General features: G+C 29.9%; 1 protein-coding gene across 2 annotated transcripts in view; it reads left to right on the top strand.

Annotated features, from left to right (window-relative positions):
• The window catches only part of LOC129965742 (uncharacterized), a 56,872-nt gene that overhangs the window by 23,851 nt on the left and 5,830 nt on the right, over positions 1 to 27,191 (top strand). Inside the window, exons 1-13 of one of the 2 annotated variants that reach the window (XM_056079890.1) lie at positions 1,444 to 1,623; positions 5,589 to 5,668; positions 8,973 to 9,107; positions 10,364 to 10,569; positions 12,668 to 12,809; positions 17,227 to 17,317; positions 18,854 to 18,964; positions 19,041 to 19,097; positions 22,395 to 22,502; positions 22,906 to 23,022; positions 24,917 to 25,038; positions 25,889 to 25,980; positions 26,203 to 26,493. In XM_056079890.1, the coding sequence (XP_055935865.1) occupies positions 8,977 to 9,107; positions 10,364 to 10,569; positions 12,668 to 12,809; positions 17,227 to 17,317; positions 18,854 to 18,964; positions 19,041 to 19,097; positions 22,395 to 22,502; positions 22,906 to 23,022; positions 24,917 to 25,038; positions 25,889 to 25,980; positions 26,203 to 26,493 (1,468 nt within the window). In that variant the 5' untranslated portion in view covers positions 1,444 to 1,623; positions 5,589 to 5,668; positions 8,973 to 8,976. Of the gene's footprint in view, positions 1 to 1,443; positions 1,624 to 5,588; positions 5,669 to 8,972; positions 9,108 to 10,363; positions 10,570 to 12,667; positions 12,810 to 17,226; positions 17,318 to 18,853; positions 18,965 to 19,040; positions 19,098 to 22,394; positions 22,503 to 22,905; positions 23,023 to 24,916; positions 25,039 to 25,888; positions 25,981 to 26,202; positions 26,494 to 27,191 lie in introns of those variants that run through there. The other variant, XM_056079889.1, reaches the window with a different exon arrangement.

Consider the following 27,191-nt stretch of genomic DNA (forward strand, 5'->3'; position numbering starts at 1 on the left):
ATAGATTAATGATTAATGACAATTAAGAAATTAAATCTTCTGAATCCTTTTTTTAAAAAATGAAATATATGCTTGTAAAAATTCTACCACGATTCGGGATATTCAATTGAAATTTAGGAAAATTCCATGATGAGCAGTTAAAGTTTGGAATTTTTCCAGCCGATCCAAATATCTTAATATACAGTAGTTCTGAAAAAGAAATTTCAGAAGTTAATTTTCTAAAATGCAAATGCAATTAATTATTTACTTATAAGTATGTAAAAGAGGTAATAGGATAAATTCATATACTTTTATAATTCGAAGCAAAGGTTCCAAAACTTAAATTTTCCTGCTTAATTCGGGACTAAACATCAACCTGAAAGCATTTGCTCAAACTTGCTGAGGTCGGGGGGGGGGGATCCAGCAATAGTGGTCTCCCAAAAACTTTCTCGCATTCTGTCTAATAAACTTGTCATACTGGAGAATACTTTACATGATATTGGCTTACAATAGTTACGCAATTTTAACTTTTGACGTGAATTAAGTATTTTTACTTGCTTGGCGAGTTATTTGGCGATTAATCCCTGACATGCCGTTAATAGTATCCGAAAATCGAATTAGTGTTTTAGATACTTTTTTCTCAATAGATTAGAACAAAAACTTGACACAAAACTGCATTTGTAATCACAAACTCTCAAACGAAATTTGATGTATTTAAGTCACTGGGTTTTGAGTAATCGTGTTTGAATATTTATTAAAAGACAGATCGACAGACAGTCAACTCGTAGTTGTATATATATAGCTCAAAATTTGTAGTGCCTATACTGTAGATATTATATCAGTGTGATGAATTTCATCTATCTAGCGCTCTTCGTTTTGTAATTATCGCGTTAACTTATATTCAAACAGTCGTACTTCCTCTGAATAGATTTTACACAAAGTTTTATAGAAAACTGTAAATTTGATGTAAAGAAGGTATACCAAATTTCATGCGTCTAGCTCAAAGCGTTTTTGAGTTATCTTTGTCACAGACAGACGGACGGATATTTTCCAAAAATGTGTTTCTAAAACTCAGAGAGGTCTAAAACTTGAAGATTCATTGGTTTTTGTTATTGCATTATCATTAAAAAAAATTAAACTAACTTGTGCAATCCAATATTACGGAAAAAGTATGCCAATTTCTGTTCGTCATATTATTTTTCAAGCAGTAATTTCCAAGAATTTGAACTTAGATCACGTAAACAATGTAAAAAACAAATTTTTTTATTGCTCTTCATTAAGGAATGCAGTCTGTTGCGTGAACTTTTATCTGCGTTTACATTAGCGTGATATCACATCTCGTTGTTTATAGTAAAGAATGAGAAAGACTCCGTCTTTCATAATAATTTTTTTCTTATTTTTATTCTGTGCTCTTGGTTCGCTGTCATTTATTTTAATTGATAAAATCTTAGCAGTCTGTTTTCAATCTCTCTTTTCTGAAGAATGACGACGTTTTAACAGACGCTTATTATAAAAAGACTTAATGGATTAATTTAATTGTTTCTTTTTGGACTTTTCTGAATAAAATTTCTGAACTTTAGAACTCAACTTTCAGTAGGGCTATTTACTTTTTTTTAGCAAAACGGAAGAATATTACAAATAAAGGTATGTGATATTTATATATTATTGTAATTTGCTTTTGAGTATCTATCAAATGATAAGCCTTAAATATTGAGTTTTTTTAAATTAGGTATTTGTATTGATTGAAAATGGAGAGAATTACATTAAATTTCTAACAATACAGAAAAAAAACTTTCGTAATTTGATTTAAAAATAATAATAATTAAATACAGTCTGAAATATTCATCAAAAAACATAACATTCCAAAATTACATATTTTTAAAGCTAACAAAAAATCAATAAAGAAATGTGGATTTAATTTAATTTAATTTTGCATTTGGTTTTGTTTATGATAATAAACAATTGCAGACTGCAGTTATTCTGAAATATGTGTTAAGGATTATCCAAAAATCATTTTGTTGATATCAATAACGGAAACGAATTTACAATATCGTACATAAATTATTTAAAAAATATATGTTTTATAATTTAAATACCTGATAAATAATTTATTTTATTATTTTAATATGATAATTAATCTATATTTTAATTTGTATCATCTATATGAGTAACATTGTATGGAATAAAAACTTTAAATAAGTATAGACAAAGTACAAAATATCTTTTTGCTTAATTATCTTACATTCTTGCTTGACGCAATAGTAAAGTTCACAATATTAGGTTATTTTCTGAATTATAACTTGTGTAGATAAGCCAGCAGATATAAATGATAGACAGAGAGTTAAGTGCATATTAAAATGTCATTCCAATTCATTTTTTTAGAACAAATAGCCTCTTTTATAATTCATACGCCCTCTGCCTCTTTTCTCTGCCCTCTTTTATAATTTATATTATAGAAAAAAAATCTTGAATTTTCAATTTGTATTTTTGTATTGCATTTTTAAAGTACTGTGTTCCAGGAAAGAGTTTTTTTATGCTTGGACGTAAAGTATTTGCCATCAAATAAGTAGAGAAAATAAGCTTAATTAAGAGAAGAAAATTAAATAATAAATAAACATAAAATACGGAGCCTTTGGAAAAATAATTCGATTCAATCCTTAGGAGTAATTTAAACAAGTGTTTCTAACCAGTCAATCACCAAAATTCTCTCAAGATCGATTGTTTCAAATCCTTTGGTATCTATAAACAAAATAAACTTGATTTAAAAACATTTAAAATTTGCTAAATAATAATTATTTTACAACAACATTTACAACAAACATATTTTACAACATAAATAGCATGAAAATAAACAAATTATTTTTATGCTATTGCCGATTAATATTACATTTTCTAATTGTTTTATTTTAGAACTTAAAGGTCTAGATGAAATTAGATTCGTGAGAATTTCATTCTCCTCAAAAGGAGTTCTGAGTGGCGGAAGTTTAAAAACCTCTGGTGTTGATTTCCTGAACTTCATTTATCTGTCAGAGTTTGGCTATCTTAAGAGCATGGTATTTTTGAAGTTCAAGGGTCAGAATAAGCGTCGGGGTTTGAAGCGCCGTGATTAAATATCAAACATCCTTTCTCATAATGGAAACGAAAGCTCTTCTAATTTACGATTTATTCAAGAATTTATTCGGCACGTATAATTCCCTGCATTTTAAGCTATAATTGCATAAATTAATTGAAGCAAAAAGAAAAATAATAATGTATTAATGTAAGAGACATTTCATACTTTGCGTAGGATTTCTATTTATCTCAAACGTCGTTGGTGGAATATGATCACATTTCTTTTATTTTATCGCTTTATATATATATATATATATATATTCAGAAACGAATTATATCTTCTTTTTTTTTTTAGAGTTTAATCTTAGCTTGCGGAAATCAAAAACTATTTTCCTACAAGACTTATAAATAAATAAAATATACTATCTTGACAATTCTTCCGAAATTGATGTTATTTCAATAATTAATATAATGTGTTGCAATACTGATAAAATGACGATGCAACGACGTCATTATTGCATCTCTAAATAGAACGCAACCCAAATAATAAAACTTATATTCTAAGCGCATTTTTTTTCTCCTTTTAGTCCTGATGTCTTATTTTAGTTTATTTTTGTCACTTCTGTCATTTTCATCTGGCTAGAGAAGATTCTGTATGAAACAAAGATATGGCAGGATTTGTACTTAATGTCTAGATCTGTTGGTGTTGCAATGCGAACTGGTAAGAAAGAAACAAGTTATTCGTGCTGTTGTGTTCGTCTGGTCTTCTGGTTTCTTTTCCTTTTTTTTAATACGAATGCATCATTATTTGCGAACGATAGAAACACTCCGTGAAAAAAAATGAGAGAACATTGAGAAGGATTATTTCGTTTTTATGGTTTCTGTTAAAACGAGTGAGCTTTAGAATGACGCAAGCTCTATACTCTGAAAATTACCTTGTCTCTAGATAGCCTCTCCTGACTTGACCGTTGCAGGATCGAATGAGTGTCAACTTTTGCTTAATTTTTCATTTACATAATTCAAGAATGAAAAATCCTAATGCATTACGTAATACAAATCTGTGTTTCTCTTTGCTATACGAATCTTGAAAACGAAACCTGTTAATATGAAATTTGTATATGAGTAAAATACGAACATCAAATAATACGTCTAAATCCAGCTAAAAAAAACGTGAAATTTACTAAATTCGTCAAAGAAAAACGTGTATATAAGAAAAAGAATGAAGATAGAAAGGAATTGTGAAATTAACAGATTTTAATAGTGAATGTATTAATGGGTAAGTAAGTATATGTATAATTTTTACACCTCTAATGTGTCTAAGATGCAGCCTATTCAATTTTTTTTCAATTCAAATTAAATTCTTTGGATGAATTTTTTGTTTTTAGTTGCATTTGATTGGAAAGTTCTCTAAAATCACATGTATTTGATCACTATATCAATCAATGCTTTATCTAAATTGTTGAACTCCTTTTAAATAAAAGAAGACATGCATTAACATTAACCTTGAAATGCAGATATTTTGTAAATATAATATACATATCTATTATCTATATTTGAATTTCGCTTTAGACATAGATAATCTTACTATATAGAGAACGGCTTCAAAAACAGTGAATCGTCTGTTTGGGCGATCGTCAGCCCTATGAAGTTTTGAAATATTTTGTATATTAAATTTATATATATATATATATGTAACAAATTCGAATCCTGTCGGCTTTTTAATATGTAATATTATTTGTTGCGAAGCATGATGCAGTTTGAAGACAATGAAGATACTTTTAATTTCGTGACGTCGTTTTATTTCATTTTGAAGAAGCAAGCATATGTACAAGCGACGAGCACACAGAACGACACAGAGAGGAATGAGGGAAGAGCTCTTGGACATTTTATCCCTGGTCTTATATAACCTATGATTTTGATAGGGAAAATATTTCTTTACAGTGCTAATGTATTATGAGATTTCGATAGGGATTTTCATAAGACGGGTGGACAAGGTAGGGGAAACACAGGGAGATTTTAAAAAAGAATTTGCTTGATCAGCGGTATGTTATCTCTTCACGCGTAGTGTGGGAAAGTTAGATTTTAGCTGATTCAACAAAGCTTCTCTTGAATTAATTAAGTAGAGACAGTGGAATTGGATCACGAAATAAGAGAATATTTTAGAATGAAGTTACTATGGGCTAAATTAAGATGAAGTTACTATGAAAATTAATTAAATTGAAATTAGAGTTAAAATATCATTGCATATATGTGTGTGTGCGTGTGTGTGTGTGTGTATGTGTGTGTGTTATGAGTGCTTTACAGAGTTCCAAAAGTGCTACAAATATGACACTAAAAAGAATTTGATTCATTTTGTTGTTGTTTTTGTTTGTTTTGTTTTAATGCTTTATTATAACTGTGCTTAGGAATATTTTTGGTATTATTTTCCAAGATTTTCCCAACTAAACAGTTAAACATCCCAGAAAGTGTTTTCTTAAGGCGAAAAAAAAAAACTTGTATCATAAATTTTCCTTCAATACTATATTGTAAGTTTTTAAAATATTTGCTTTTTCTTGCAGCATTCTGACAACCAGTCTGTGGTCGTTGGTAGAACATCATGATTTAAGAAAGAAACGGCTAAATTTTACATAATCTAAAGGTAAGGCAGCACTTTTTCATGCACAATCCCTTTATTTGCTAGAAATTTAATTTTACACTTCTTTTAAAAATACATTTAGGATTCTATAATATTCTATTTCTTTCTAAAATTTTAAAAAAAATCTATTATAGAAAAATTTTCAACTTTTATGTCAGGTACATAATAATAAATGACAATATTTTCGAAAATAAATCGGTCAAAAATTTAAAAAAAATCTTTAATTTCATATTCATCACATATTTGTTTCATCTTCAATCGCGATTTAATTATCTCTATAATTGCAATCGAGAATGTTTGTCTATTTAGAATTCAGGTACACTACACATTTCAAACTGAGAAATAAACCAACATTCTATAGAAATATAGTTCTACAGTTGAAAAGGGGAAAAAAGGTAAAAAGAACCGGAAACGTTTTCAGATTTTTTTTGAAATCGGTATCCTAATAATAAATGCAATTTTTTTTTTCTTAAATTGGTCAAAAATCGAAAATAATGCCGTAACTTCATGATCATTGATTATTTGTTACATTTCCGGCCATCATTCAACATTCAATGCCCATCGCGGAGTCGTCAGGAAGCCTTGAAGAAGTGTCAAAAGTATGTCAAAGGCAGATTAATCTTATTTTTCCAAATCCTGTTTATGAGTCGTCTAGATGGACTCGTTCATAATCGGCTTTAAAAGAGATCCTCGAATGCTCTTCTGTCGAAAAAACATTTCATGTATGAGCAGACGATAATTTCATTTACTTAGCGAAAAAATATTATTTTAACAGTTTAAAAATATTTGGCAATATAAGAAATCTATAGATCCTAAACATTTTGTATTATTTCTTTTTCTTTTTACGTTTTGCATAATTTTTATTAGCTAGTTAACAGGAGAATGAGTTTTGAAAGTTGGAACAAGTAGATATGGAATTGACCAGAATTTAAATTATTCTATTTAATGCTATATATTTAAATGTAAAATATAAAATTATTTCATAGAATAATTATTTTTCTTCTGAAATTCTTAATTTATCAAGATTTTTATTTGTTACTTCATGAAATAACTGAATTGTATGCTTTGACAATATTTTTTTATTTAAAAAATTTAATTTCTTAATTATATATTGTATAAAATACTGCCAGATATGTACATTTATATATATGCCTAATTAATTCACTTAAGTACAGATTAAATCTTTTAAAATTATAATGAAATGGCATAATTAATTTTTATTCGCTAATTTTGTCAACTGATTTTCTTTTCAAAAGGATTTAGAAAGGAAAATTTGCCATAAAAGATTATTTTCTATTTTTTTAAATTTTATTTATTTATTTATTTTCATTAATAGCTTGGTACAGTTTTGAATTTTTCTACATATTTTCTATGCATCTTTCATGAGTTAAAACTGATTTAATGTTAGTTTGTATATTTAAGTATATTACTATAAAAGCTAATTAATTTTAAAATACCGGCCATATGCAAGGATTGCCTTTCAATGTTGATACAAATTTGTCTATCACAATGCACATATTATTTAAATAGTTTTTTGTCTAGTTGCTGTCGTGAATAAAAAATTCAAAAATTTTAGAATATTGTGAAATTAGTTTTTCAAAATGCAGTCCAATAGATGATCGGTTAAAAAACAAATCGAAAAATGGATATTTTTACAGAAAATCTGATTTTTTTTCTAAATTATATACAGTATTAGAACAATCTGGGGACGATAGCTGCAATTCATTTTAGTCTCCCAAATGTATTTAAGACTTGAGAGAGCCACCGAGACAATTTAATTTCAAGTATGAGCTCAAGTTTTGAGAGATGAATTATTGTAATTCTTTTTCCACCATATATTTAAGTGAATATTGTAACTGCCTCTTTCGCTTGATCATGCATATTTATTTTACAACTGATGTATTTTTATGTATTATATTATCCTATTACATGCTTAATTTCTTTAAAATATACTTAGTAGTACTGATGATAATTGTATATTAGTGTAATATATACATAATGGAGTATCTAATATAATTAATAATAGCTATAGTTACAGTAATAGTTTATTTGAATTTATCTTTTACATGATTGTTACATTCAATGATGTATTTAAAATATTTGACTAAACCAAAGTATCAATCCTTCAACTCCGATCAGTGGTTCGATTTAGCCTTTATACGAAAATTCATGATTTTTACATGTATTATTAATAGTCGCATGCATGCTCATATGTTATCACAATCCACTTTCTAGAGATATTTCAAATGCACTGCTTCATTTACTTTCTTTCAGCAGAAAATCGCTGCAAAATTCTTTAGTAACAAACACAGAATAGATTTTGACTGTTTTTATTTCATATAAAAGCTCTTGATCTTTTAATATGTTATCAATGGTCGTTTGCCTCCCCCTCCCCTCATCAACGCTCTCTTATTTTTGAGAGATACTGGAAAACTAACAGTGATACCAGCTTTAACAACTAAATTGATATTTGTCAATTTTGCCTCATTGCAATTAGGACAATAGAAAAGATTGTATATGTGTTTCATTAATCATTATTTTATTATGATAAGGTGTAGTTCATTGAAGTTAGTTTACCTGACTAAATTGATCTCAATGACTTAATTAATTATGAGTAATTAAAAACAAAATAATTTAATTACTTATGTATCTGGTAGTTAGTCGCAGAATACTGATAATAATTACAAATAAAGAATTACAAAAGAATGATAAAATTACAGATCGGATAAAGAGTTTATGTTATAAACCATCTAAAATCTATATAAAAAGTAAGGAATTTTTTCTTTTTTAATATTAGAAATGCAAGATCTCTCAATTATATCATTAACAACAATATCAAAAAATGAATTGGAATTGATGTCATCATCATCTATCGGAATATTTTTACATAATCTGTAATTCAAATTAGCTACCGATATTTTTCAAATAATGCACTTAGGGCCGTGAAAATATAAACTAATAAAAAGGCAATAAAATTATAGCAAAATGTTTATTTTGATTTTTTTTTGTCGTTTTTTACAATTCTATGGTAAAACGTCTGCAATGCAAATCTTCGAAATTCTCGTTTTGAATGGAATCTAAGAAGACCCACTAAACACATTCTTTAACGGCCTTTAAAAGCTGCATTAGAGGATCACATATCTAATATGGCAATCCTTTCATTCTAAAGGGAATTGATTTTTATAATAGTAGTGATATATCTCTGTCTACCACATATTCAATGTATAAATTTAATAGAAAAATATTTTAATAAAAAGCAACAATGTGAACATCAAGAAAGCAACTAAGAATGTGATTTGTTTTATAGGAAAATGGCACATGTGCTGCTCCCTTGCGACCTCCCCTCGTGGCCTGATGTGCAGCGACAATTAGCACAACTCAGCGCTTGCACTGATGGTCACCAAGTGGCCCGAATCATGCTTTCTATATACGATCTGTGCTGGTAAGTGCCCTTTTTAGAATTCTGCCATGGCGATTTAACAATTTTGTAGCCTTTCACCATCATACATTGAATTTTTGAAAAACAATTTCGCTTAAGATTCCCTGCATATTTGGTGTATGTTGAATCCAACAGCAGCTCGCGTAGTCCTTCAAAGATGTATCCAAAATCTTGCTTGTAAGCTATAAAATTTAAATACAAGGAAAATATTGTCATTTAGTTTTTAAGGATGTTCTCTTTAAAATATGTAAATCGCATTCGTGATATCTTCTGGGTTACCTTCATATCTGTGTTTGTATGATCTTCAAATGTTGCAAACCTTATTTTTCCCCCGTCTTTTTATTGCTTCAGCATAATGAGAAATCCCCAGATATAAAATATTACTCAAGACGGTTTTAAATAATCGGAGACGTACCTAAAAAGGATTTAGGATCTTTTTTTCTATCACTCTGTTATTATTTCCTTCATTCAAGTTTTCTTTCCATCGTTAACACAGTAAAAAAAAATTGAGGCCTTTTTTTATTTATTGTTTTTAATATTGAAACAAAATTAAATAAGAATTTGAAAACCCATGCTTTTATTTGTATATTTTATTGCAAAAAAATAATAGAATCTGTTAGTGTTTAAAATAATCAAATATGAATAAAATAAGCATAAATTAAAAGTTTTTGGAGCAGCTGAAAAAATAAGTCATATGTTTATTTTCTGAAACACTCCTGTATAATTGGAGCATAAGACGATGCTTTTAAACCATTTTTAAGAAGTTTTAGAAGCTAAACCTATATCTCTCTCTCTCTCCCTCTCTTTTCGCTTTTTGTTTTAATCGCTTTGTTTTCCATTTTTTTTAAAGGTGTTTTGAGAAAATATACTGATATTGCATTATTCCTTCCCTAGGAATTGCTTTTGTATTTTATTCAATAATGTTTTATATAATTATATATTTCAGTTATGTACATCTGTACTTTGTAGAGAATTTTGAGTGGAGAAATCGGTGCTTTTTTCCGTTACCAGATTTCACAAATCACTTCTGCAACTGTGATCGGCTCCGATAATCGCTCCCAAACGATTTGTAATGGGAACATAATCTGTTTCCAGCGTCAATTTTTTTTTTCTTTTCATCTTAGAATTGTATTAAAAAGAAGAAAAATAATCTTAATCTAAAGCAACATTAAAAGAAACGTTTTGTATCCTGTTCCATTTTATAATTTTTTTGTTAATCCCTGTCAGAGAATATTTTTGTGGAAATAAAAATTTTTCAGCGTGTCCCTTGATCCAGACGATGCCCAACGAGTTGATGAGCCCCATCCCGGGATGTCAGATTTCGGCCGTTTTGTGGAGGAAGTGATGAACGAGGAGGAGCGGAGCCGTTTCCTGACGGAGACCCTTCCCCGAATGTCATCGAGGGCTGCAGAACTAAAACGTTTGAAGCCGGTGGGAGGATTTCTGTACAGTTTGCGCAAGGAAGGTACGTGGATTCTGCTTATAAGTAGAATTAATATTGCTACAAATTTGTGCTTCCTGGCCCAGTCAGTCACTTACATGGTAAGGAATATAATTTTACGGATAGCTCTAATGGATGCTGCATGGATGTCCAGTCAATCTACTCCAGACTTGATGATTAAGCGTCCATTAGTGATATAAGTGAAATTTCTTGAAATTGTTGGAATTTGAATGACATATCGATCACAAGCGAAATTTCGATATCTTTCTAGAAGCTTCTTTTCACAGAAACTATAAATAACCGAGAGATAAAACTGAGAAACTGTCGTGTTGAGAATAGTAGACGAATTGAAAGACATGAATAGTAGAACTGCGAGTATTCTCTGAGCACTTTGTAGCACGATTGTTTATTAGCAATCCGTTCCTTGTGTACTGCTGTTTACGCAAGTGTTTAATCTTTTGCACGCTTCGGCTATGTTTTGTTGTTCGTGTTCATTTAGAATGAAGAGTAATTATTTGTAATTGAGCCAGTCGGATTCTATTTATTGTACGCATAGCCACCAGATTTTTTTTTATTTTTCTTAGCAATATGTATTATTTTTCATTAGCATTTGTAAGCGAAACAAAATGTTAGCTTCCTTGTATGTTGAAACTATCTGAGCCTTTTCACATAACGTAATAGTCACATGACAGAAACTGGTCCTGCCATAAAAATCTTTCACATTGTTCTGTTATTTTCCTTCCAGCAAAATATGCGATTTCTCTGACTTGGCACGCGGTCTTTCACATGAGCATGAGCGGATTCTGTTCTATGTGATCATAATGTCAATAATAGTAACATGTCTTAGAAGCAGTTGTCTTTAAGTTTCAGATGAAATTTAAAAACAGCGTCTCAAACTCATAATTCTTGTTAAAAACTTGATTTTAAGCATTTTTTTATTGAGATAATGAGTAAAATGCTAGTGAATTTAGGCCGCCATTTATTATATTTGATTTATTGATTTTTCTGCATTGTTGTCTAGATACAAAAACCTGATTCATCTTATTGAGCTGCTAATCAATAGTAATCGATGCTGTTTTAACTGAAAACTTGTTATAAGTTATTGATAATTGATGTGGTAATATTATTAATTTGTTGTAGTGAAAAAAAAATTATTCTGTATCTGGTGAAATTGATGTACATGTATTAGGAAAGCAGGTTGCAAGTTATAATCGTATGAAATAATATGATTAAAGTAACAATTTTCGCTATATAATGCGAGATGGAATATAGAATGTAAATGCAGATACATAGCGAGTACGAACATGAAAAGAAAAACGTTTTGATTATAAATATTAACAAAAAAAATGCTGTTTTATATTTAGCAGAATTATTCAAATGAAAAAAATATAAGCTGCAATACAATGCATCTCCTCAGCATACATATACTTGTCAACAATGCGACATACACTTTGGAAAATAGCTGGATAATGTACTTTTGCAACAACGATGGTTAAATTTCTGGTGTCAGGCATTTAGGAGAAACTTGGCTTTAAATCATGCATTTGTATCCATTTAGACCATGATCACTTTTTTCATGCTGTTTCACTCTTTAACTCAAATATTAATTCTGATATACCCTGTGTATCTAGATTGTAATTTATTGTTCAATGTTATATTTCGACTCGTTCAATGCATATTTATTTTATTCATTTTGTCCTTCCTTTTCCACGCTCATTTTGATCTATCGTAACAACAAATTTAATACTTTGGTGAAGGATAACCATTTCGAGCAGCTGGAAAAACAACAGACAGACGATTTATTAAGCATATTTAAAGCAGCTGCCATAAAAATGTTATGCTTCATATTTCCGTTTGCACTATCTAATAGAATTTCATAAATACACAAAAGGAAGACGAAACAAAATAAAAATTCTCAGTAAACTTGTTAGCTATTACTTTTAAGTGCATTATAATTTCAAAGATTTAAAAACTTGTAGAATTCGAAGCATAATAATACTGAAAAATTTGATTATTCTAACTTTTGTACTATTTTGTGTCACAATGAAAGTTAATACTTGAGAATTCACATCCACGGACACACTAATCAAAATTATTATTTAGCACTGGTTCTGTTTTCCAGAGGGTCGTTTCGAGCTGGAGCGCAGTTTAGTAGCATCTCTGTTGGCAAATGCTTTCTTCTCGACCTTCCCCAAGAGGAACACCAAGACACATCCCACATTGCAGGACTTCAGAATGGCAGATTTCTTCACACATCTGAACAAGTGAGTGACAACAGATTCATATCTCGAAATGCGTCATGAGGTGTTGAATTTCGATATATCAGGGGCATTTGCAACGTGACATAACAAAGTCCCTTAGCCCCAGCCGTTGTTCTGATATCACCGATTTTTATTTCATTTGAAAGCTCATTAGGTTCAGAACACTCTCAGTAGTCGCCTGCTCCTAGTTCGTCGCATTTCCCAACTTTAATAATTGGATTGATTTCTTATTTTGCGAGCATAGCTAATCAAAATTATGTTTGTCAGTGGCGGATTTCCTAGTTGATAGACTGGGAGCTGCCTTAGACTGTGGGACTCAGGAAAGCCGGATGCATGTCCATTAAAATATTGTTATTAACCTATTACACAAGCGAATGGATTTGAAAAAGAAATATAAATTCTTAGAATTATAAAATGTTGGCATAATATTAAGATTTTATGAAGTATGTCAGATTTCATTGCGTTCACCTTGTAATTAGATTGTTTATAAACACAAAATCTTCTTAAAATTATATTGGGTATGAATATAGAAAGTCATAATAAAGTTGAGAGACATAATAAATAGTACCATTTTAATAGTTACAAAAAGACTAACTTTATGTAAGTCTAAATCGATCCATTTATTAAAAGAAAGGTTTCATAATTAAAGAAAATCAATCTAAAATAAATAATTTAATATGTTGAGTAAGTTAGAAATGCATTGAAATGTAAGACCAAATTGATTAGTCTGTTAAAAGAAAGACCTCACAATGACGCTGAAAGGGGCCGCCAAATCCGTCGCTAAATGTTTATAGAGCATGTATGATTTAAAATAATACTTTCATTTGGGTGATAATATGTAGTTTTTCAAAACTGTTCGATTTCATTAAATTAATATATTAGTATTCTTGGCAAAATGCTGGTTGTCGAAGACGGCTAGTTGGTGATTTAAATGATACAAAAAGTCAACGAAAGACGTCCTATGTCTTATTATTATGGAGTGAATTTATATATATATTAAATACATTCCTTCGATTTAGTTTCGGACTCTTTATGCATCTTATTAAATGTATTCCTTTCGTTTAGTTTCGGATCTCTTACCCATCTTATTAGATTTAAACGGATGCTAATTGGCATACACATTTATGTTTATAATAAACTGTGATGTCACGAGAATTGATTCCACAAGATAAAAGCATAATTCTTTAATTTTCCTTTTGCAATTATCTCATTTTGTCAAATATATAACTAAAATTTAGTATTGCATTAATCATTCACAATCGTTTTATTCAACTGAGATTGCTTTCTACTCTCTAAGCTTTAAAACTGACATTCAGCCCTTGCGTGATTGTTGATAAAAAAACAAGTACTTTAAAGTCTAGGCTAGTACTTGTAATCATGATCCTCATAAATCAGGAGGCACGCTCGCCTGCGAAAAGAGCACGTTCTTGAAGGATCAATTGTAGTGCCGCGTGTGAACGAAAAATGCTATGTAATTTAACATAGAAGTATTTGCTCTCTCTAAATGTCAAACTATATCGACTCTTTCACATAAGCTAAGAAATTCGTTCTTTGGTGATAATATCGATGCAAGAATCAGTATTTTGATCTAATAGCTAATAGAAAAGCAAAATCTTATATTTTATTAATTTCAAATTCTTATACATTATAGGGTAAGATACATCAAGCTCACAAAATTTCTTAAAAACCGACACGTTTCCAATTAATTCGGACGATTTTAGATAAATAAGAGACAATGGTTATAATTTGCCAACCTAATATATCATATGTTCATATCAAATTACTAATTAGACTTTTTTTTGTATAAATTGAAAATATTTTTAACATTTTGTATAATATAGAGTTCGATTAAAATTATCTTAATTAAGTAATTGTTATGTATTAATTACAATTTAAATAAAAAAAGTTTTTTAAAAATGTTTGTTTGCCAATCTTATAACTTTAACCGAACAAATCTTCTATATATATATATATATATATATATTTGTTTTTTAAGTTTATCTATATAGGTGCCTTTCCTATATAGATAAACTTAAACGCGATTTTACACATACAAAAAATTATTTTTAGAATTACTTTTATGTAACTAACTATTAGAATAAGTATATTCAACTTCGGCGCCACGGTGTGAGCAGTGCAGTATAGTAGTCAGAACAACATGAATAAAGCGAGCGTTGCGGGTTCGTGCCGCGCTTTTTGCTCTATTTTTTTACTTATGCATTTATATTTAATCATTTTTTTCTTTTTAAGTTTATTTATATAGTGTTTTGCCTGAAAAAACGCAGTTTTACCCACAAACACACACACACACATTTTTTTTTTTTACAGTTAACTATTAGAGCTTTTTTCTATCTGCTCTCATGCTGGTTGGCAGTGTCATATAGCGCTATCTCGGACTCGATTTCATCAGGGTAAAACTGAATATCAATTAAAAAATATAAGTAATGATAGGTAAACTGTAAAATGAATACTGTAATATAGCATGTTGCTTCGAATAACGTTTTAAACTAAGCACATTCGTGATTTTTTTTATTTAAATGACCAGTTTATATGTAGGTAAGATTGAAAAAATATTCATATGTAATGAGCATATGATTCGTATCTAAATATTTTCTCTGAAAAAAAAAAAAAGGAGGCAGGCGAGCGAAGCCCCGTCTCTCAGATATTTTTATGACAATCTGAACTCGTATCTAAATGCTAAACATAACATGTCCATTGGATTTGTTATTTTTCCAAATGCAGTTTTGATTAATTAGCCAAAGGTTTGGGCTTTAATATTCTTACAAGTTATTAAAAATTAAAATAGCGTTGAATTTCATTTTATTGAATATCTGCAACGCGAAAAAATTCAAAATAATTTTGGAGATTCTATGTTTATGAAAAATAAACTAGGCGGGGGTAATATCTCAAAAAAAAAAAAAAAAAAAAAGGAGGCAGGCGAGCGAAGCCCCGTCTCTCAGATATTTTTATGACAATCTGAACTCGTATCTAAATGCTAAACATAACATGTCCATTGGATTTGTTATTTTTCCAAATGCAGTTTTGATTAATTAGCCAAAGGTTTGGCCTTTAATATTCTTACAAGTTATTAAAAATTAAAATAGCGTTGAATTTCATTTTATTGAATATCTGCAACACGAAAAAAATTCAAAATAATTTTGGAGATTCTATGTTTATGTAAAATAAACTAGGCGGGGGTAATATCTCACTTTAAAGTTAATTTTTAGGTCAAATCGGTGAAATCCAATGACTGTCAGACTACGACCAGCTGAGAGGTTCTTCCTAGCATATCAGTTTGTATTATTATACTATTGTATTAAAAATAAAGAAACAAGATAATGAATTTTAAAAAATGGATTCATATTAGTATTAAATAATTTTAAAGACATTTTTCTATTCCTTGTTGAGTAATATAATAAATTTTGTTTTTCAAAAATTTTCCTCTTTTCTCCTGCAGCCAAAAAAGTTTTTGGACATAAAAGAAACCTAACCTTAACATCCTTTGAATATTTGCTAGCTTAACATGCACTTTAGCGGTCATGATGATCGATAGTATCCGGTCAAAAGATTAAAAATAACATTTTATGCAAATCAGCCTTAAATTGCTGGTTCAAAGCGCTACAGAAGTTCATTTAGATATAGAAAACATGTATAATAATATTCCCCAAAACACATTCTTTTATTTTAGATAGAAAAGCAAGAATAAGTACATTTTATTTAAAAAGTGAGAAAATACTGCTTATTTTCTACTGTAGATGCGATAGAATAGCAGAAAAGCTCGTTGACGTAACAATGTACTGTGGTTTTAAATTAAATATGTATTACAATATTTATCTGCAAGATTACTCCTACATATATGATTAGCAATTGTAGAAGAAACTGAATAGCTATTTCTTTTTATTTATTCAAATAAAAAATAAAACTGAATTATGCTTTAACGTGTCGCATTGAATCTAACAAAAATAACTATGCGCATTTTGAATTAACATCATCTAAATCTTATAGCACTGTTTTCATGTGAAATATATTCACCGGAATTTTTCGTTTGTCCGAAAATGCCTCAATAAAGCTTGATTTAATAATATAATATGCTCTCAGCTTATGTATCATTGAAGTTCTTTAAAATTTTTATAATATTCTCTTCTATAATAGGGCTGTGTTTGAATTGTATATTGTAATAAATAAGGTTGTTTATTTGAAAGTTTTATTTGAATTGTGTAATTAAATAATGTTGTACGCGCAAGAAGAATAGAAAACTGCAATATCATCCACAATCTTTTTAACAGATATTTTTTAATCCCAAAATGGTTTAACTTTACGAACTTCTTTTTTTAATCAAATGTTAGAAATGAAAAAAAAAGATCTTTATCAACTTGCAGTTTAGATTAGTTTTAATTTCTAATCTGTAGTTCTTTTCCAGACGCAGTCATCAAAAAAAGTTGAAGGCATTTCTGCGGTACTTCGAGACCTTGGATGCTACCCCTGGTGGACATGTAATATTCACTCGAAAGGTACATCTACATTTTTACAAGCATGTTTTCTACACGTCCGTTCTTTTAATGAATAGAAGTATCGTGAGTTATCTTCACGGTGATGGTTTCCTCATCCGATTCCTCTAAAAATCCGTTTTGTGCATGAATATAATTTAGCTTAAATTCTCGGGAGTCGAATGTCTTCCTACTATGAATGATGGTCGTTTAGTGATGCCCATCTGACATAATTCAGAAATCGAATTCGTTCCCAAAATAACATGGTTTAACTCTAAAATCGTAAGCTAATCAAACTAGATTAAATAAGACTCAGTATATATTCTGTTGCATCAATGTTCTTATAACAGAAATTCAATGAAATGCACCTTTCATCTGTTTATAAGACGCAATCTTATGCTGTTTTTATAGATAAGCTGCTTTCCTATTCATTTTTTCGAGACAGTTTCATTTCTTTCTCATATAAAATGCATTTAAAAAGAAAATATTATAATCATCAAATAGTTAGATCTTACGACTATATGAATCGCTATATTTTTGAAGTCCTTAAATAAAAGAAAACGATTTTTTTATCTTTGTCTATGAACAGATAAACCAGAAACGCAACAAGATAGACCATTAAAACTTGGCATGAGATACTGTAGATTTCTATGAAATTTTGGAGTAAAATTCACGTTCAGGAAATTTGTCTGTCTGTATGCATGTGAATGAAAACATGATAACTCAGTTCTATATGCCAGAAAGATGAAATTTGATAAATGGCTTTATCATCAAAATTTGGCATGTATGTCAAATTTCGAATCAATTCTAAAGGATTGTCTACCTGTCTGTTCGTAGGTAAGTGAATGCAACGAAGTAAACTCATCTTTAGATAAACAATTCGAAAAACAAAAACATCAATGACATCAAATTTTATTTTACGTAAGATGGCAATATTTATAGAATGATGTACTATCTGTAAACTATATTACACATGTGTTTAATTTAACATGATTAATAAAACCAGACCACTAAATCTAAAACTAACTAGTAATCACTTCTAACTAGAGTTCGTAATTAGAAATGATCACTAAGAAAGGGTCTATTAAAATTTTAGATTAAATTTTAATAAAAATTTTATATTTTTCCCGTCAATAATTTCGGAACATTTTATTGCACAGAAACTGTCTTTACACTATTTTAAAATTAAAAAAAAAAAATTGTACCTTTCAGTGATTTTAATCTCATTACAATATAGATTGTTTTTTCCCCTCTAATTTTAATTTGCGGTGATATTAAATTCATTTTTTGTGCGCACGTGATCACTGCTAATATATAATCAAAAGTGTATTTTAAAAAATGAAATAAAGATAGATGAATGAAGCGTTAGACATAGTCTTGCTTCGATATTTTGGATTTTTTTACACAAAATTTAGTGTTACTAAAGTTATGAATTACTGTCTTCCGTAACTCAGTTTACTGTTACAAAACTCAATTGCCTGACTGGTTTATTAGATATTTTACGGAACTAACTTCAGTTTCATAGAAAAAGTACACTAAAATGATACTTTTTATCGGCAGGTAGTACAGGGTCCATCCTTGCCCGGCTGGCTTTGCAGCGATCGGCCTCTAGTTCCCCTCGTATTGCGTCCTGAGGGAACTGTCCACCATGCTGAACCTCATATCTATAGAGTAAGATAGTTTCTATTATCTTTTGTTTGAAATTATTTATTTACTTATTTTCACTCATTCTTCGTCTTTTTTTTAGGCTTGTACCTGCTCTCCAATCGTTGGGGGAGATGTCATTAAAGCCTCTACGTCAAAGGTAAGGATACTTAATCGTTTCTTTTTCACATCATGTTTTTGTCATCCTATCCGACTTATATTACTATTCATGTTTAAATCGGAATGTTTGATGTGCCTCAGATTGTTTTCTTATTCAAGTTTTTTTTCTGTGTACATTTCGAATATAGACTTTCGTTTTCAGGTCTATTTCGTAAAAATATGCGGTGTTTTCCAACATTTGTTGATACAAAAGTAGACCACACTCAACGCATTGGTAGGTCAAATACTTGCGTTGAAGAATTGCATTAAAAATTTTCATATTTCACTTTAAAAAAAAAAATATTTATCGAATTTTTTTTTTTTTTCCGATGTGAAATTTATGATCTGACAAAAGAAAAAAATTATAGAAATTTGAAAACGAATAAATAAATAATATTAAACGCTAATAATATTATTTGAGTTTGAAAACTAATAAACATATTACGAGATAATTCCTCTCCCTTCCGTACGACAAAAAGAAACTTTATGAAAGGAAAGAACGCATCATTTACATTTAAAGTACAGTAAAAAAAGACTAATAATAAACAAAAGAGGAGGGGGGGACTCGTTGCTATGAAAATGTTGCCTCTAAATTACGCATAATCTCGCGCATGATGCATTACCGAATTATAACCACATTGGAACTATTCCCGTTCTACCCAAATATTCGGAAATAAGTCCTCGCAACTGCACGGAGGTGCGAACTAAGGTTGAATCCAAAGGCCATCACCGGCACAACCTTTCCTGTAGGAGGTACATATCTTCATGGAAATGAAAATAAACTACTCCATATGCTCGCCCCCTCAAGGAAAGCGAGAACTAACCGCCATGGCGGAGAAACTTCTCATTCCTATATTAGGAATATACCCTTACCAGAAAATTGTAAGAAAATGCAGAGCTGAAAGAAACTGACTTTTTTAAAATGTCATATTGAAATCCGTGTAATAAAGTATATAATAAAATAATAAAAACTAACAAACATAAATTATAATATAATCTTATTCAGTAAACCTAAAAAAAAAAAAGAAGAAAAAAGCAATGTCGTAAACCAGTTCAATGCAATAAAGTTTGGATAGTATAAAGGTTATCCCGCAGTCTTTTCCAAATGAAATTTTTAGAGAAAGAACACTAAAAATAATTACAGAACTTTTTGCGGATTATATTATTAAATTGGTCTTGATAAAAAAAAATTCAGATTAGTAATTATTGTTATTTTAAAAATTATTTCTTTTTGTTTTCTTAAAAACTTTTATAAAATTTTAAATGTTTGATATTTTTTAGCTATTTCAAGTGATTCATATTTCTTGAATTACTGGGAGCAAACTTTAAAATGACATTACAGATTTGATTCATTACTAAATTCGAATAATTATTTTTGCAGCTAAAAGTAAATTTATTTTTGCAACTCCCTAGTAAAAACATGAAAATTCCCAAATTTTATTTTAAACAATAACTAGGCCTCTCAGACTTAAACTCCACACTAATTCTTATAGCACATATAGATGAAATATTTGTTGAAATTTTCCACGCTCTGTCTTAAAAAGAGAGAAAAAAAAAAGCTTAAGAAATAAAAATAAAAAATATTTGTACTGACAAAAATTAAAGTCAGAGAATATATACATTTAAAGTTTGTAAAGGCATAAAACAAAAACTAATAATGTTGCATAGCTATAAGTTTTTAATATGATATTTTGCAACTGAAAGACCGCACAAAATCTACTACTTTAACTCAATATGATTACGTATACTTTTTACTTATTTAAAATATTATGTTTCCTCTCAGTATCAATAACATTGATTATGCAACTACCTATTATACGGCTTAACGTAAATTTAATAGTTTTGAATATAATATTCTTATAATAATACAAATTAAAATTACAAAGAGCCTTTTTTAATTAAAAATAACTTGCTTTATAACACGTTTAAATTTTTTTCAATATTAAATCGGCTCGATTTATCTATTAAGTTTTTTGTTTCGCGACTTTAAACTTTACTGGTTTCATTTTCAATATCTATTTTGGTACAATAACGATATCATCAATTTCAATATCTATATTTAAAATACGTGTATTTAGAAATATCCCATTAGTAGCGAAGCGGTTCTTTTATTAGAGCTGCAGAGTTGCAGCATCCATCCCTCAAATTGTTTTCAAAAATCGCATATTCGTTTGTTTTTTTTAATCTCATTTCTTCACTTTCCCATTCTGAGAATTCGATGCTCTTTTCTTATTTTGTTTTCCTGATAATTCAATTATCAACTCAAATGGGAGAAAAAAAACCCAATAAAAACGTGAAAATAAGACAGAAAATGAATGAACAAATATGAAAAAAGGGTTAAGACTATCTGTGCTGCGGCCAATGAAAGCCCACTGAGCACATATCTGATTGTTTGATTTAAATGGGCAGTGATTGGAGCTTCCAAGTATATGGACAGGTTGTTTTGCACGGCGATAGAAGGAAGTTTGTATCAAGCAAATAAGTTCCTAAATTCTAATCCAAATGTTGACTTAAGTTATATTTTTGTCCCGTTTTTAAAGAAATACTAGAGCTATTTTGGGACGAACCGCGTAATTTTGAGAAGCAGTCAGATGTCGATGACTACACCTAAGATGGCACTCCATCTCCAAACTTCCACACCACACCTTCTTCTTCTTGCGTACACCCGACCACCCCGCCACCACTGAACGTAGCAGTAGCGACAGGATTTTTTGTGGCCGACTGCTATCTTTAAATCCACACCACACCAATGGGAGAACGTTTGATTCCGACTTTCTAGAACCTGAAACTCTCCGGTTCCGAACCCGAAACCTTACCAGCAGGCCACTGGGCCCAATCCAAACTTTGAAGCCGAAGTGAAGCATTGCATCATGTTGTCTTGTAGCTAGAAGGTTTTCAGAGCCCTCGTGGACCAGTTTTGAACATTTATCACATCCTTCATTAAAAAATGTAGATTCCATCATGAAAACAAATTTAAATAGCTCTACAGTCTGTTGATGCCCAGCAACCGATTTACTTGCCATATTTACATCTCAGATCCCATTTACTTGCTTAACCCTTTATTCGCCGAATTATTTTGAAATCAATTTTTCAATTTTTATTTTCGCAACATTAGCGAAGTTTTGGTGCCGAATAAGTCTAGGAATGAGGGATTTTTTTTAATTTATTAAAATAATTTAACTAATTTAATTAAATACTGTTGACTAATAAAGGATTAAAAATGCTTAGTATACAGATAAGTCACAAAGTTATCTAAAAATTAATGACTAATACTTAACTCATGAATTCTTTCTTGCAGGAAGCGCGTCTCTTTTTCTTTTTTCCTGAGCTCCTGGTCATTTTGAGCTTTGTGGAAGGTTTGGCGGATGAGGAAGCTCTCATCGCAGAGAACGCCGCGGGAACACAGGTAAGAAATTATTGTGATATTTAAGGCAATGGTTAACATTATTATCATTAACAATGGAAATCTATAAATTAATCTGCCTAATATGCAATATCTTCTTTGAAATTTTTAATAAATCTCTTTAGTGAACTTTCCTGTAAAAATTTCGGTTCTTTAGCTTCTAAAGTTGGGTCGAAAAGCAATGAGAAAAGAAACTAATATATTTATATGGAACATATATTTTTCGTATGTATACATACGAGGATAATTTTTCAGAGTTTTTAAGCAAACTTTTTTTCTATCCCATCACCAGGATAATAAGTTTCTTTTTTTGTCCAAAAAGCAAATTTTATTTCATTTATTCATTCAATTATTTTCATGAAATTAAATATTTTTTAAAAATTTTAATGCCTAAGTTTGTTTGCAGGCAGGCCTTTGTTTCCTGGACCCAACAGATTTCTCGGAGGATCCGAGCAAACAGTTCGAGGACCGATTCCTTCTGAGAGAGCTCAACAAGGCTTTGTCTGCGTTCACTTACGACAAAGTAAGGATTGAATATCTTCCTTTTAACATTCTATACTTCTGGAATAGATCTTTTGCAGAAGATATCGTTGTTGATAAGTAGCCCCCCCCCCAAAAAAAAAATCATCCAAGAAGTTGCATTAATTTTTATGCTTGAAATATAAAAATTTAGGAATGAAAATATTGTAATGACATGCAAATTGTAAAATTACTCTTATTTTTTTACGTGCAGACATTCTTTTAAATATTAGGAAAAAATCTATTAAAAAAGAAAGCATTGGGAAGAATTCTTTCCATAAACATTACGTTAAGTCTAGGAACAAGTTATTTTAGGGAAGGCAGCACAAGATACATGCTTCGAATGCTCCTTCAGCAAATTCCTTTTAAAATTCATCTATTCATACATTATGTGACAAAATTAATGAAAACTGAAGAAAAGAAATATGTGTACATATTGTTTATACTTGTAAAATCATCAAAAGTCTTAGAAAACCCTGTTTGTAATGCTCATTTTGAAAAATCTCCTATTCATGTCAAATATATTTTCTTCTATTTTTCTCCGCAAATTCCGTAGTAATTGTAATTACATTTGGCTACTATGAACCGATTATCTAGAAATATTAGTGCCACTTCAGGAAGAAATTTTTATGAAATTCCTCAGTATGTCACTCTATGATGGTTCCTTAAGATACATAAAACAAAATTTTTGTCCTCAAATTAAGAGGAAACCGAAATTAATGAATATACTGGCGCATTATTGCAAAGGTGTAACTTCGAACTGGGACAAGTCTGTCAGAGCAAAAATCCGAACCACAAAGTATTTACTAAAACTTACTGGATTAAAATTTCTTTATCGAATGCCATGACATTGCTTTAAAGACCAACTGGTTTGCTGCGAATACATAATTTCCTTGGCAGCGGATTTCCGATTTTAGGAAGAAAAGGCATGCCGGTCGATTAAAAAATGCTCTTAGCCTAGTTACCAAATAAATAAATTTGCAAATAACATAACAACTGTAAATTACAATGTATTAAAACTATATTGAGAATTTGCAATGAATTATTAAAATCATTTTTGAATTAATTAAAATATAATTAATTACTTATTTACAATGCAGAAGAATTCTAAACATTATAACTGATAGTATTGTATCCGGTTGACAGGTCCTGTTTATTTGAAATTTATTATTTTCTTGCAATTTATCATAAAAAGTAAATGCTTTTATGTAATCAAGGAAATCATAACAAATGACTGGTTAATTTTCATAGAATTTTATTATTTGAATATTTTTTCTCATGAGAAAACACACACACACACACACACACACACACACACACACACACACACACACACACACACACATATATATATAATGAATAAATAAAAGAATAAATACATTTCACAAAGTAACTAAAATAAATAATTAAGCTAAAATAAATTAATTACATAATTAAGTTTAAAAAATTTATTCACTACCTAAAATTGTAAAAAATATAAATGTACTCCTATGTTTAAACAGTTGTGCTGAAAAACTGACGAAATCGGTTCAGTTGTTTGGGTTAAAATAAAACCCTGTAGTAAAAAAAATGCTTTAAAAAAATTGCGATATCTCTCGAAAGCGGAAAATAGTGGGAGCAGGCGACCATAGATGACGTATCTAGGTATCATGAGTTTCCATATTTAATAAAACTTGGCGAAATTAGTACAGTAATTGGGGCTGGGTGATTTGTTCATTGGTTTCGTGAATTATTTTAAATATGTGAATAAATAATTTGAACACTTATTTATTTTCAATGTTATATAAAATCTCGAATGTTAACATAATAAATTATTTATTAAAAAATTTTTTCATTGGCTTTGGAATTTATTTCTTTTGAATGTATAACAAAAAAAGATTTAATATTGTTTATATAAGGAAGAGGAAAACTCGAGAAGAGCTTCCCTCGCTACCAAGTCTCAATCAGTATCTCGTCGTGGATCAGAGCAGCCTAGGAGAGGAGAATTGCGGAAGAAATTCAGTAGCCAGAATTCCAGCAAGTGAGTTACTTTCTATTTTAAGAGATTTTGTGTAATTTAAGAATTCTCTTACATACTACATACGTAGGCAAGTTGTGACACATCTTGAAATTAAGGTTTGCAAAGAGAATATATTGCTAATCGTCAAAAAAATTCATGCCATGAGATTTCATTAAATCTCTATATTTCAAACCTTCCTGGACCCAAAAAACATATTATTTTAATTTCATATGACTATTTGTCTGATTATAAGTGACCATGATGATTTAAAACCCAAAGAGCTACATATATGAAATTTGGTATGTGGTCTTTTCACGAAATTAGCAGATTTTATCAAATTTGAGACGTAATCTGTAAATGAGAAGTCTGTCTGTGAGCATGACAATTGAAAAACGCAATCAGATAGATGTATTAAATTAAGAGTATTGATTTATGAATAAATCGTCCATCTAAATTAAATTTTTGGCCAGTCCGTTAAATTTGTGACAGAAAGTCGAAAAGAGAACATTCTCATTGTTGTTTGAAATTATAGTACAATAATTCATTGTATTGTATATTGTACTGTACAGTACAATAATTCATTATATTAATACTACCAAATGAATCTGTTAATCAAATCACATTAGTAAAGTTTTGAGAAAATAAGCATTATATTTTTAGAATAAATGATTATTCTTCGTATGATATATCCTTTAAACTCTGAAGAGAGTTTCAGATGAAATTCTTAAGAATGAATTATGTTCAGAATGATCAAAAGAGTGGTATTCCTTGGGAGCTGATCACCCCAATCGTTATTGTCTATAATTCAAGAAATTAATGTAAAAGCTATTTTGTTGAAAACTCATTATTCCCAAACCAAAATTCTATTTAGGTTCTCCATGAAGACGGCCAGTCAAACGTCCGTTGACCCCGCTTCACTCAAAGAGGAAAATTACTACACTGCAGATGAGGATAGCGATGAAGGTAAGGCATTCTCTTGCACTTAAGTATCACTGCTAATTTTATTATGCTCCGCCATAGTTAAGTTTAGTTAATCATTTGATGATATATAGACTTTACAAAGTCATCCGATTGCTACGCTTAGATAAAATTAGGTATTAAATAGTAATATCAAAACGTGCGTACAAATTATTAACTTTAACATACCATTTGTAACTTTTTAAATTAATGTTATCTTTTTCCCAGGTGGTGGTTATACAGAAGAGACAAGCATAAGCCGTTCTGCAGAGTCACTGGGCTTTGTACTGGGCGAAGGCAGTGGTGATGAGGATTTGCCTCCCCATGAACGTTTGGAGGACTTCCGAAAACGCATTCGTAAACGCACCCGTCGCAGGTTGTCCAGGCGGCGTAGTAGCAGCTCCTCATATGCAGGCACGAGCAGTGACATGGATGACATTCTAGAGGACCCTGAGCCCAGTTCGCTAGCACCTTGTCTGCGTCCCGCATCATCAGAACCTTCTCTAGTCACTCCTCGAGGTGAGTACCTGCTGTTGCAGATGATTCATAGATTTTTCTGTCCTTGAAATCCTTATGTATAGAAAGATAGAAAATGCACGGTTGGTAAAAACACTTTAGCAATTAATAATTCGAAAATAAATTATATAAGTGAAAATTAAATGATAATAAGGTAAACAATAATAAAGAACTCAGAAAAACATTTTTTTTTCTCAAATCACCTTTTGACGATAACACCATTTATATAAACTGTGCTTGAGCAGATTATTATTATATTCTTTGTTGACTTTCTTATGTCGCACAGTTGGAGAGAGACAAGGAGATTACAGTACTGTCTATAAAGGATATCAGTATAACTCAAAATTCAAGCGTTTCGTTCTGCCTCATCATGTAAATTCATTGGTTCATAATAGTAAAACCGTTCTAATTGTAAACGTGCAAATAAATTGATAAAATATTATTTTGCCATTAATGAATTATGTTACATGAAAGTGCAATTAATTATCGTAGCCTGCAACATCTGCTGTAGGCTGGTGTCTCTGGCTTAGATGATTCCGGGTAGACGGAAAATCCGCTCGAATTCCACATGCTAAATTAGGACGTCACGAGTTCATAAACAATAAATCGCTGTTTAAATAAGCTAATTCTAAGTTTGTAAGTATTGTAATAACAGTATTGAATAAATTTACTCTCATTCTACAGACGCAACATATCTCTTG

The sequence above is a fragment of the Argiope bruennichi genome, chromosome 4, assembly GCF_947563725.1.
Source record: "Argiope bruennichi chromosome 4, qqArgBrue1.1, whole genome shotgun sequence".
NCBI lineage: Eukaryota > Metazoa > Arthropoda > Arachnida > Araneae > Araneidae > Argiope > Argiope bruennichi.